The sequence below is a fragment of the Aythya ferina genome, assembly GCF_964211825.1.
Source record: "Aythya ferina genome assembly, chromosome: 3".
Classification (NCBI taxonomy): Eukaryota; Metazoa; Chordata; class Aves; order Anseriformes; family Anatidae; genus Aythya; species Aythya ferina.
The window spans coordinates 88094528-88108656 of NC_140298.1; the positions used below are offsets into that span (position 1 = coordinate 88094528).

A 14129-nucleotide genomic window follows, 5' to 3' on the forward strand; every position below is an offset into this window, starting at 1 on the left:
GTTCATATATGAAGAATGATATATAAAAGAAATACCAGTGAATGAACTGTAGAACCTTTTAATTCACCATTTTTTAGAAGGAAAGTTACCATGGAATAATCAGGAAAACTTTTTTTGTTTCCACAATGCACTCTGCAAAACCGGCATCCTCAATGCTATAATGAAAAAGTGAAAACAAAAACAAAAAGCAAGCAAAAAGAATGAAAAAGAAAATCAAGCAAGAAAGAAGAAAGCAGGACCATGCTGTTCACCCACGCACCTGGAGGAACAACTCCAATACCATCATCAACATCATAATCTGAGATGTCACTATCACTGATTGGCCGAGATCCTGCACAACAGTAAGGTAAACAAATACCTGAACATCTGGTTGAGTTATGAAACGTAAAAATATGTTCATTTAATGTACCACTACAATTGAAAAGATGACTTATTTCTAAACAATAGAAGAGAGCTAAACTGCAGTGACCATGAAGTTTCATCAAACAACTGAGCCAATCCAAAAGCTTACATATGCTGAAGCCTCCTCTCCCCTTCTCCTTCCTCAGTACTCTCCTACTAGGTTACTTTAGCTCACGTTAAACAAGCAAAATGCTTTTGTGATATTTCAGTGAGTTGAGTAAACTGAATCAACTCGCTGAATGGGAAAGGAGAGGTGGCAGCATATGGTGAGAAAAGAGAAGAGGAAACAGCTCTGACAGCTATTAGAAAAGTTCAAATATCTCATGAAAACTAACCTTTAGATTGCTATCTCTATACATATTCTCATGCAGTAATTACAGTAGTGTCATATTTCTGTAATTCATTCCTGAATGTGCCTATGCATATCATTTCCTATGCATTAGCTGGAACTAATAATACTTATTTTTAAATACAAGAAGAAAAATAGCTTGAAAGCATGTTTTAAAATAACGCCCTACATCCTTCTTGTTTTTAAATAAATCCTTATTCAAGTTAAATGAACTGACAGGCTACAACACTCAAGTATATCAATATATTAATTTTTTTTTAGTATAAATCATACAAACCTGAACAAGAGAAGGCTCCGGGGTGACCTCATTGTGGCTTTTCAATACTTAAAGGGAGCTTATAAAAAAAGGTGGAGAGTGACTTTTTGCTCAGTCAGATGATTGAGCAAAATTATCTGATTTTGGACAAGGGGGAATGGTTTTAATCTAAAGAGGGGAGATTTAGGTTAGAGGTGAGGAGGAAATTCTTCACTCAGAGAGTGGAGAGTGAACTGGCACAGGTTGCCCAGAGAAGCTGTGGATGCTCCCTCCCTGGAGGTGTTTAAGGCCAGGTTGGATGGGGCCCTGGACAACCTGATCCAGTGGGTGGCATCCCTGTACATGGCAAGGGGGTTAGAACTGGGGTGATCTTTAAGGTCCCTTCCAACCTGAGTCATTCTATAATTCTATGAAAACTGAATTAAGACTCTCCAGAACAACTGTATCTCCCCACTATAAGCACATATTTTCTCTTTGCTGCTAAAGTAGACTTCTCATCTGATTGTATATATGGTGTGTGCATATAAAAAGAATATCAGAGGCTGAAACTAATTTTTGATGAAAAATGTTTTACAACTCACAAAGCTTTAATGCCTTTCTTTTTAAAATAAAAAGCTTTTAATTACTATAAATGTATCTAATAATCATGAACTTCATCTTTCCTTTTAAAACAAGATTTATGCAAACAAGTATTTGACCAATTTTCTTTTGCTACTGAAAACCAACCAGTTCAAACAGTTTTTGTATACTTGAAAGTTATGCATCACAGGTGACATGCTGACTTAATGTCTTAATTCGCGTCTCTTTTTGGCATACATTTTCATTATGTCTACAGATTTTACCTTGTATCCTTGTAAGATAAATATCACTACACCATAACCAACATTTTTAATTTAAAATTTTAAAATCATTAATGGAATTTGGACCTACTTTGTAATTTTTTGCTAGAGCTTTCTCCACCATGTACATGTCTTCTTGGCATGAAAGGTGATGGCTGAGGCAGAGGTAGTGAAGATTCATCATGTGTCTGTAGCTTATACCAATGTGGTTCATCATCTAAAAGTGCTGTCTCCAACTCTATAAGAATCTAGTAGAAAAATTGTCAGGTTTTAATTTTAAAGGCATGTACACACAAACACATATATAGTATATATATATATGTATATCTGTTCAAAAACGAATGAGAAACTTGGGATAAATGTGATTGTATATATCACCTCTCCAAGAAATTCACTCTCTTCTTCTTGTACTCTTGGCTGATCCCATACTGTTATTTCAAGCATTCGTTCTCTAAAATCTCTACGATGTACATGCGAGTAGAGAAAAGTTTGGTTCCATTTTGGCTCTAGACTTTTCTTTACTGTTTTGGTCCTCCTTTTACTCTTATCACTGAAACATAAATATTTGTGATTTATTTCCAATAACAATTTACAAAAGAATGCCATCTACTCATCAGCAGTAATTATTGGTGTTGTTCATTCTGATCTGATAATGCTTAAAAGAGAAAAAAGTATTTACTGTACTGTGTATTTGTGGTGGATTGCATTCATCCAAATATCCACAGAGTTAATTTAATACTGACTTGCATATATCAAGTGTGATTTTTTATAACCAATATAAATAGAACAAATTTTTAAAAATAATTCATTCATTTGAAAGTTTATTCAGTAAGTGAAAAATATAATTTTCTCAACTGAAATAATACCTTCTGTCTGGAAGAAAATACATTTTTACATAGGGGTTCCTGGGGCGTCCATCTATTCTTGGTGGCAAATCTGTTGCTTGAAGAACATTCACTATTAACTGATGTCCCACTTTGTCATACCACAGTTTCACCTACAAGAACCAAGTTACCAGAAAACATTATTGAAAATGGAAAAAAAATACACCTAGAATTTTCACAGTGCACAAGATCAACCACAATGTAAAAGTAGTATTTATCTTTCCAAGAGACATTAAGATATATTTTGTTGCATTAATATTTAATTGTTAGATGGAAAAGATGTTGGCATACACCGAGACTTTTTTATTTATCAAAGCTGAATAAAATGGTGGTGCTTGATTATTCCTATATTGCTTATTGTACTCACTGCATAATCTTGTACATGTGAGTCCATTTAAGTCAGCACTGTCTCAGTTCTGCACTTTAAAAGCTATACTTTAAACAGGAAGCCCTGACTACAGCTAAACTTAAAACATGGCAGAAATCTGTCTGCTCTGATTTTCCACCTTACAAATGTTCTTATGGAAAGAATAATATGCAGTTAAATTATTTCCTAATAGGATCATAGCATAAAATTGTTGAGTGTACTTAAAAATTAATATAATCAATATGAAAAATAAGAATGTACAAAACAAAGTCTGTGTGCTTACGGTATATTTAATAAGCACAGCTTCAGTTAGCATTACAGAGAATTCCAGGAGGTGATGTGCATCTAAATTGAAGTGTATTACTGAATGATGCTACTATTAACAAATACATAGCTCTTTAAGTGCTCTCATAAAGAAGATAAAGTGGTACTGTGTTTGTTATCTGCAGGTACAGAAGAGTCACATTTTTCAATGTAGAGGGTACAGAATGACAAGTTGCAAGACACTTTCATGTGCTCCTCTTAACATAAATGCCTGCACACTCGTGTATTAAATCAACACTTTACATCCACTGTGACTACAGTGAGTGCGTGCTCACACATTTGAAAGACACCAATAACAGCCATTTCCATTGACTTCCCAATAGACCTTGGGAAGTCAGAGGGCTAAGGGAACAACATCTGAAAATGTTCATTACTAACTCAAGAAAAAACAAATATTCTCACAGAAAGCTGTCCCGGTAGGACTTGTGGTGCATCCCTTAGGGCTCCAGGGCTGGTTGGAGATATAACAGAAATAGAAGGCCTTTCCATCTTCTGAGATTCAAAAGAACTTGAACCTAAAAATATGTGAGAAACACATGAACTTTCCATATGAAATTTTAAAGCAAATTTGGGTAATTGATTAAATGATTTTTCTTTGCATTGTATAAAGGTTGTCTTTATATACAGTATTAATGTGATAATATACAGAAAGGTGTTAAGCCGATGTAGACAGGGTGGTGAAAAAGACAGTTTAGCTACTCTTACATCAGATTAAATTTCTTGTTTTATTCTAATAATATATTAAAAGTGTTCTTCATCTAACACACCCTATCAGATGTTTTAAATAAAATATTATCCTCTTGCAGAATTGCACAGTTGAAATTTCTGATGAATAAACCCACATTTGTTGTATAGTAGCCTCAGGTGGCTACTGAATTGTCTAAATTCAGAGACAAGAAGATATGCAAGATAGACATCAGGCATAGAGGACACTGCTGCTCCACCAGTGAAGCAGAGCCCTCATGAGTGAGGAAAACCTCATGACAGGCAAGGAGCAGGGTAACAGGCCTAGGAGGCCCTTCAGGATCCTGACCTAGATAACACTTCTCATTGCATCTCAGACAAGGCTCAGATGAGAAATGGGTGGAAGCCATGGCCTTCATGGCCTTCACACACTTCAGATGGCAGACTTCAAATAGAAGAGCTAAAAAGACACACACACCGTTGTTTTTTTGTTGTTGTTGTTTGTTTGTTTGTTTAGTTTTGTTTACTTTTTTTTTTTTTTTTTAAGCATCAGGAATTTCAACTATGGAACGTTTTCTGACACAGCAAACAAGATCTCTGAACTAGGCTGGATGGTGCAGGAGGTGAAATTCTGACACCAATTGTACCTTTGGCAATCCCCTTCCCCTGTCTCCTCACTTATGTTAGGACAAGTAAATTAAATAACTGTTTTGGGTCACAGCTTATACAGGCATAAACTGATATGCTTAAAAACAGAAGATATAGGAGAAAACAATAAAATCCTACTAGCATTTGAAATCTATACAGCTTTTAATCAAATCTCTATCATTTCACTTTTAAAACACAAGACTGAAAAACACTGAATTTTGTCATATAAAAACCTGAAGACAATGCAGTCTCCCAGTGCCTGTCATTCTGAAAATTCATAGACAAAATGATTGTATGGGGTACAAGATCATGTCAGGCAAAGAAACAAAGTGTGTACTCACTGGACTCTAATGGGGGATGAGAACTCTCAGGAATCCGCGGAATATCACTAAAACATGAACATACACAAAGTAATTAGGAACAAGGGAGAGGATCTCCTGCTATAACAAATATGTATCTAGGACATTTTTTTAGAAATACAGTTTTCTTTTGTGTTCTACTGGATTATGTGGAAAGACAGGAAATGTTTAAATACAGTTCACTATTTTCCACTAGGACTCATGAAAACCTTAACATTGCAAACTCCTCCTTCCTTCAAAGTGAGGAGCTACAGATGAGCACTACAATGATAATATTGTGGATGGCTTCCACAATATTTTTATAATAAAAGAGGTTTCTTTTATTTTTATAATAAAAGAGGTTCTAGAGAGGTTTCATGAACAGAATGGTGGTAAAAGTAGAGCTACTGACACTCAACCATTCCTTGGAAGAAAAACAAAAGGAAAAAAAAAAACAACACAAGACATAGATTAACTCACTAGTAATTTTTATATAAACGCCTCAAGGAGTTCACGGAATGAAACTGATGAAAATGTCTTATAATAATAAAAAGAAAAAGCAAACAACATTAGCAAAGTTAAACAAACAGAAGAATAATACATTTCTTGAAAGCATATTACAAACGTGTGGAAATTTTTTCAACATAAACACACCCAACACATATTTATGCATAATCAAAATCAAACTGGTTAAGTTCACAAAAATCTGTAGAAATTTTAATATCAACACAATTACTCTCCTATAAAATTCTGGATGATGGATGATAGCTCCTTGTTCTGTCCTGTTCCCAGCAATCATAGAAAACACATTGCAAAAGCAAGAAATGATTGTTACAGTACAAATGTTAGCAAAACAGAGCAGAAAAATGGAAACAAAGTTCAAGTGGATTACATGAAAATATTTCTAAAAAAAAAAAAAAAATCCAAAATTTAAACTACAGTAATATTTCTGAAGAACATGTAAAGATTTTAAGTCTAAAGCTGGGGACTCTTAAAGGCATTCAGGCATTCTGTTCAGTGAAACATTACCATACCAACTTTGAAGTCAATAAAACTAAGACTCCTAGGTCATATAAATGCTACTTGTGAAAATGAAACAGACACTTAAATCAGAAAAGAAAGGTAACAATGTCCAATCATCTGATCTTCAATTTATTTTTCATGTTCTGCATTTTAATCTTCTCTTGCACACAGTTTAAGAAAGGCTATTTCAGCTCCAAGTTAACATTTTGCTTTAGCTTGCATCTCACATCACTAACAAAGACACTCTTCTCTTTCCCTTGACTTTGTAAGTAAGGAGTACCGTGGTTTCCTCAAACTCATGGAAATACAACTGCATTATTTGCTCTTGACATGGCGTAATACTACCTCAGAAACAAACACATGACATGTTGTGCAGGACTGTTGTGCAGACTTCTTAGCATTTTTTCTTTTCAATTTCCAGGGAAACTCTCATCAGTCTTAAATATTTAGTTTGCTTTTTCAAACTATTTTTATGCTCAATAGGGCATTAAGTTTGTGATATTTTCTTGTGCTAGAATAAGAACTCTCTCTTCTGCAGTATAGCACTGCTGGTAATAATGTCACATTTAGGATATTTAGATGAGGGCTCATATGTGTAAGGAATGTTTCGAAACAGAAAGTGCACCCTACACACCTGGGTGGATGGAGAAAGGCATCAAAATACATTTTGTTTCCATTTTTCTTCATTATTGTCCACAATACATTAGGGGGAAAAAAAGCTACAAATAAGCCCCAAATACATGTATTAATTACAGATATAAGCACTTAAGAGTTGATTTACATTTACAATAAAGCACTTTCACACTATCAGACTAACACATAAGACACAAATATCAGATCCACACAATTCAGGAAAAAAACAGCTACTACAGCTACTAGAATGAAGATGCTACACCAGAAAAAAAAAAAAAAAAATACCAACAAACGGTCAAGTTGATAGTATTTCCCTCACTTAGAGATGGCAATACTGAAGTCCTAACCAGATAGAGGTAAGTGACAAAAATAATCAGATCTTTTCTAAAACTTTACTCAGCAGACAGGAAAAAAAAATGAAAGTGCAATGTTTTAATGTATTTTTCTGAACTCCTTATAATTTTTATGACAAACTCACATGAACAGTGAAAATTAGAACATAAATTTCAACTCCAGACAAAATGCATTGTTTGTGACTGAAATGTTATTTGACAATTTTCCCACTCACCATATTCACTATTCATGCCCACATTAAAGCTCATTCACTCTCAGGAAATCACTAAACTAGTACAAGAGAGAGCTTTTGTAATTTTTTTTAAGTAATTATTGATAGAAAATATTCATTTCCTTAAAAGTATGTCAGATATATTTATCTTGTTTAAAGATAGCTACACACATAACTACAAGACATAAAAAGCAAATAAGTAGAGTATGCAGTATAGATCACCTAACTAGTGGCAGTATATTCTAACATTTGTAACTGTTCTGCTTTCTGCTAATGACTTCAAAATGTATATGAAATAACTCAGAACTGTACTTGTATCCATATGTGAATTTCTTACAAATTCAATAATCCAGTTTACATAATCATTTCTTAAATATTACATATTTCTTAAATACTGTAGTAGTTATATTATATTGAGCCTGGTGTATTCAAGTCAATCAAATGCATTAGTGGTATTTTACTTTTGAAAGTTAGCATTTCAATTAAAGAAAATTCTGAAGAGAAACTATAATCCAAAGCATATTAAGTAACCAGATCAGTCTTATCTAGCCTACTTTTATTTTTGGACTGCAGAAAGTCTTATGACTTAAAATATCCAAACCTAGACTAGTCAAAGCAAATGGAGGGAAGGGAAGGGAAGGGAAGGGAAGGGAAGGGAAGGGAAGGGAAGGGAAGGGAAGGGAAGGGAAGGGAAGGGAAGGGAAGGGAAGGGAAGGGAAGGGAAGGGAAGGGAAGGGAAGGGAAGGGAAGGGAAGGGAAGGGAAGGGAAGGGAAGGGAAGGGAAGGGAAGGGAAGGGAAGGGAAGGGAAGGGAAGGGAAGGGAAGGGAAGGGAAGGGAAGGGAAGGGAAGGGAAGGGAAGGGAAGGGAAGGGAAGGGAAGGGAAGGGAAGGGAAGGGAAGGGAAGGGAAGGGAAGGGAAGGGAAGGGAAGGGAAGGGAAGGGAAGGGAAGGGAAGGAGCACAATCACTTTAAAATCAGAACAGAATTTTACTCCTCTACCAGAACAATGCAAACATCAGAAAACTTATGTCAGAAACATTCTGGTAAAGAGCTGCTGACCTCAAATTTCATCTTTTTATCTTTACCTTGAAACACAAAGGTTTTTGTACTCTTATATAATGTTATATATGAATATCTTATATCTGATCCTTCCACACCTCTATGAATACCTTAAATCAAACCCAACTTAGGTTAAGATTGCTGCCTGCAAATCTATGGTTTGTGAGGATCACTGTTTCACAATACACTGCCACAGATGTAATTTCACTGAGGACTACAGTTAACAGCTTAATCACTTAAGATGAACCAAATTCAAAGGTGGTTGTAGCCCACACTTCCTTAGGTTGCTCATCTTCTATAACCTACAAAGTGTACCCGTCTCCAGTGTTCATCCTCCTACTTCCAAAACTGCTCCTTTCTATCAGAACCTGCACATTGATCTGCAGTTTGCACTATTTATATTACTTGAGCAACTGTCTGACATTTAGCATTGCCTGGCTTGTTATGGAGATTCAACCTCCTTGCAAGGACCTAGAGTCCAAGCACAGAGCAGTTGAATCCCACTGGAGAAGCAACAATTTTGTCAATATTATCTGTGGAAATCCAATCAAATATAAATACCATCCAACAAGGAAAACAGAGACAAAAAAAAAAAAAAAGTTTTACCTGCACTATCCCATATGAGGTCACCAGAACACACAAGAGACAGTGAGTTAGTTACCATGCCAGGCTTCTTCCCCAACCAGCATATGGCCAGAGGTTTTTCTACGCTATCTTATGTTAATAGCCTCTCACATCGTATGCATATTTATAGGTCATTTTCCCCCTCGTTTTTAGATGCCCAACCCATTAATTCTATTTTTTATAGGTTTCTTACCTACCCTGTGTTTGCAATCATCAGCATTAATGTCAATTAGTTTCTATGGAGTTTTTATGGTACTATTGCGGTTATACTGTTTATTGTTGTTATGCCTTCATCTGCTAATTGTGTTACATTTTTCACATTTTTCTCTAATAAACATCCTACAATTATCCATTACTCAAAATTACATTTGCTGATAGACACAGAAATCCAAATTTACAAGCCTGAGCAAATTGTTTAGACATCAATTTTGTAACTTGCAGCTGTCTAATTGGTGGCCTCACACTCCTCCTATTATTCACTCAAGCCAAACCGTGTTAAATTTGGGCTTTTTAGACCTAATATGCTAGGACTTTTTAAAAAGAGACCATTAAATATGCTGGTACATTACTTGCATTATTAATACTGAGAGATGAAAACATTTAAATTATGCAGACAAAATATCATTTTTCAGGTCTTTCGGGAACCTATTCCCTCACAGGAATTTTAGGTGTAATGGATTACCACTTAATGCCTTATCAAGCAGCTAGTTTGCCAGTCAGCACCTCAGTAGACACAAAACTTTGCTGTACTAGATTTGCTGGATTCAGTAAAATTCACTATCATGAATTTGAAATGACTGTATAGTTTGGATAACAAGACAAGAAGAAGGTAGGAGGTAAAAAGAAAAGTAGTCTGCTGTCCAAAGCAAGCCGTTTCCCATCATACAACACAATCTACATAGATTATAATCAAAACAAACAAAACAAGAAAGTCATGTGGAGTATTTTATTTATTTATTTATTTTTGTTCACTAACATCAGGATTTTCTTTGTTGTAAAATGAATGGGTTTTTTGTTATTCTTTTTAGATAAGAGATGGGTAAATCCCAATCTGATATAAAACAACACAACTTTATCTCATTGCTATTGGAGAAGGAAGTTATCTTTAAATTTCAAATCTGCCTGCTCTAGTCTCTTTGAGATATTTATTTGATCTTCCCAGAAAAAGAAAAAAAATCCTGTCAGGACACAACTCTACAAGGACAGCATTATTATAGTACATAAACATCTCCATGCCAAGACTCCACTTGTCTCAAAATAAAGGTGTAGTCTAATGTGCTCTATTTTTGCTTATGTCCAGAAATAAATATGCATGATGGGTCATCTAAAGCAAAAAGTTACATTTTATCAGTCCTATGTCCAGGTGCATTTTTTGGGTGTAAAATTCACTGCTTAGATTTAAAAGCAGTCTTTGTTTTTGAATGCCCTTCATATTCTGTGTCTCAGTCAGTACAGCAGTTGTGGTATTTTCTCTGGATTTTTCTTCAAGAGTACATTACTGAAATATGTTCGTTTTTTTAAATATTTTATTTATAGAATTCATAAACTACAATAAATTGTTTTAAATAATCAAGTTACCTTAAAAGTCTAATGATACATGACATTTGCAAATATACTGATATCTAAAGCTCACTGCTTAAAATGTCGTTATAGCACTTTATTTTTATATGAGTTGCACAAATCACTTTTCAGGTTTTTGTTCAATTGAAAGTTCAAGTCAGGTCCAATTATCAACATACTAATTTTCTGCTGACTTAAATATTTAAAAAAAAAAACAAAAAACAGACTTCCAAAAATCTCCTTATGGCATTTTATTTTTAATTACAATGATGATGGACTGAAGGACTGAATTTGAAGTTTGCAGACAGGAATATCTCCTATCTGTGACTAAAGAATGTAAAATAAGGTTTCTACTCCCCCACAGTCTCCATCTGGATGTTAATTTTAGCCCTAAACAACCACTTTTATTGCATCAAGCTCTCACTTTCCATTAAAAGGTCAAACTCACAATTAAAATTAGCAACAAATGTTAATTTCATTTAAGTACTTTTAATAGCAATTGTCGTTAAAAAGGAAGAGCTCATTTGCAAAATATAGCTACACTTGCACAGTATGTACAAAACCAAACATCAAAAGTTGACGTAAAATAAATGTAAGAGAATGTTTTAGAAAGAAAATGAATCGTGCTTTCTGTTTCTCAAACTAAGAACTTACCATATTAAGACACAAAAATTATAATTTCAATGAAATCTAGCGCATTCATAATGAAATAATTCTGTGTTCATAACTAGGAAACAGTTTACCATCTAACTATAGGACACTTGTATTTAGAGACATACAGTGAGTGCACATGACCTCTGGGGAGGTGAAAAACTACAGATAGATTCGAACCTTTCAAACTTTTTTTTTAAACTAGCCAAGAGTCACTTTTTATCGTTAACTGTGTCACACATTTCTGCAATCTAAGTGTGAATTTACAATATGTGATTCATATTCAATCCTATAAGATTGCTCAAAACAGTCCCAATACAGTCATGTTCAAGGACAAGTGTAGAATAAACAATTGTGCAAATCAATTGTGAAAAATACAGGGCTAACCCCACTCATTTTGCCAATTCAAACAAATTTTATGATCCTTGCAATGCTTACTTCATAAGTCAAGAACATATGAATTGTTATCACTAACCCCCCAAACCTGGATTTATAACAAATAAATGTTCTAAATATTAAAAAAAAAAATGCTAATTTTTGAAAAAAATAAATTACATTAATTAATGTGAAGGTATTTTTGTTTCTGCTTTTGATTCTGGTATTTTAAAGCTAAATAGTCATTTCAATTAGAATGGTTTTGTTTTCGTTTTTAAAGAAAGGCTGTTTAAAATCCTACTAGCACTGATGTATTTCAGATCTTGTAACGTTCAGTTTGCTCATGTTTCCTTCTGCTCATGAATATGTGTGTAAGTTATTCTGATGTAATGAATCTAAGAGCCTGACAAAAAGATTTTACTCACATGTTTACTCACATGCAGGATCAATACATGGTGTCCAGAAAGAAACCTTCTTTAATTCATCATAAACATAAATACTAACTCTTCCTTTGCCATTTGGCAAAAATCTTGTTAGTACTTTGACCATAAAACAAAACAAAACAAAAACAAACAAACAAAAAACCTACACATTTATACTGATATATTTTTGGTATCACCGTACAGATCCAAGGTTGCTATGGGCAATGAAAAAAATGGAATGCACAGGATTTCAGTAATAGAAAGTGAATCATATTGCATTGTTAAGAGATAAAAGAGAGAAAAATAATGAACTCACAAATAGTCCCTTTAAAAGTCCCATTAGTACAAATAATAACTGTGATTAAGAAGCAAGTCTTCTTACCCAATAGGCCTTGAAACAATAATTTCAACTTGAGGTTCTGACTTTGATTCTAAAATAATGTTGTAAACTTCTTCATTTGTAGCTCCAGGCAAGGGTTTGCCATTCCATTCTAGAACTTCATCCCCTTGAATTTAAAGAGAATTTTATTTAATTTCAATATTATTTTGAAAAGAAGCACAAAACATTTATGAAATCTATAAAGCTAAGTTACATTGCTCAAAATGAATTTAAAAACTGTGCTGAAAATCAAAAATGTTTTTTTGAGACACTATCAAGGCTCCTTTCATAATTTGTACACAACATCATATTAAGGAAACCACTTGTACAAACTTATTATGTACTTCAGAGATAATACAGCACCTGTTACTGTGCTACGAAATTAAAGAGTCTCTTTAAAGGACCTTTTATTAGCTAGCAGTAATAAACTTTGAAAGCAAACAATAAAAGGGTTGATCTTCAAAACCTGAAAAAATATAAACATCTGATGTTAAACCTTTAAAAATCATGCTTTTTCATTACAATTTGTATGCATACTGTGCATTTTGATTTCTCAATGAAAAGGAGAGTCTTCACTGTCTGTATCCCGTGAACCAAAAATAAAAGCAGGGAATGAGTCACTACCTTCTGAAGATGTTAGAGGGGGGAAAGAAAACAAAGACAATATGAAAGTAATTTAGATGACTTTTCAGCTTGCCATTTCCAGAATTTTGATAGTACGTACGTTGCATTACACTTTGACATGACTATAAAAAGATAATAGTCTTTAATTATATTTTCTAAAGAAAGATAAACAACTAAACTGAAGGAACCATAACATAAAGTTTACACTCTCATATCCTATGCAGTAGTATGAATTCTGCAACCATTATCTGATGCCACAAATAAATTTATTTTCTTTGTTGACAACGATTTTGTGTTCGTCAGTCAGTAACAATCCTTCAGCTGCTGGCTTTGCTCCTGTCTGAGCTCTAAGTCAAATGGCAAAACTTGTGCTTGTTAATAAACCAAGGAAAACTATCCTAACTGAACTCCTAACTACCAAAACACAGAGCTACAACTTCTGTTTATGTTCAGTGATTGTCATTCCTCACAAGACATTTCTGGAGGTCAGCTATCAATCCATGCTTTCAGAGACTTGACCAGCTGAGATTTGAGTATCTCCAAGGAAGCAATCCAGCAACTCCTCTGGGCAACCTGTTCCAGGACCTTGCTATTCTCACCAAGAAGAAAAGTTTTCACAATCCAAACCTTCTTCATTCCACTTTGTGTGTTGCTTCCTGTGTGATCACAGTCTGACTCTTCATCCTTACAACCTCCCATTAGCCAGGTAAAAAATGGAATTACTTGTCCCCCCCCCCCCCCCACCAGAGTCTTCTCTTCACCAGTGTGAACAAACCCAGCCCTCTCAGCTTCTTCTTGTACGCCACAGACTTCCTAATCAACTTCCTCTGACCAGCCTGGTCCCGTTTGTCTCTTTCTTGTATAGAGGAGCCCAAACTGGACACAATACTCCAGATACAACCTCATAATCATGGAATAGAGGGCATCAACCTCCACTGGCTGGCTACAGTCCTGTTAATACAACCCCGTACGTGCTTGGCATGTTTTGCTGCAAAGATGCATGTTCCACTGACTGTCCTCCAGCACGTCCAGATGCTTTTCTGCCAAGCTTCTTTGTAGCTGGTTTGCCCCTGGTGCTTATTGTTGCATAGGGTTATTCTATTCCTGATGCCAGACTTCATAT

The 14129-nt window shown here is 34.6% G+C and overlaps 1 protein-coding gene across 40 annotated transcripts in view; it reads right to left on the reverse strand.

Moving 5' to 3' along the window:
* Positions 1–14129, reverse strand: part of RIMS1 (regulating synaptic membrane exocytosis 1) — a 312275-nt gene that overhangs the window by 125119 nt on the left and 173027 nt on the right. For 39 of the 40 annotated variants that reach the window (XR_014691617.1, XR_014691618.1, XM_084514967.1 and 36 more), the window contains 7 exons: positions 12386–12509; positions 5095–5141; positions 3824–3936; positions 2713–2843; positions 2225–2396; positions 1938–2094; positions 260–331 (listed from right to left, as the gene is read on the reverse strand). Coding sequence is in view for 38 of the 40 variants with exons in the window: in XM_084514967.1 (XP_084371093.1) it covers positions 260–331; positions 1938–2094; positions 2225–2396; positions 2713–2843; positions 3824–3936; positions 5095–5141; positions 12386–12509 (816 nt within the window). In the remaining 2 variants the exon portion in view is untranslated. The remainder of the gene's footprint in view (positions 1–259; positions 332–1937; positions 2095–2224; positions 2397–2712; positions 2844–3823; positions 3937–5094; positions 5142–12385; positions 12510–14129) is intronic. The other variant, XM_084514973.1, reaches the window with a different exon arrangement.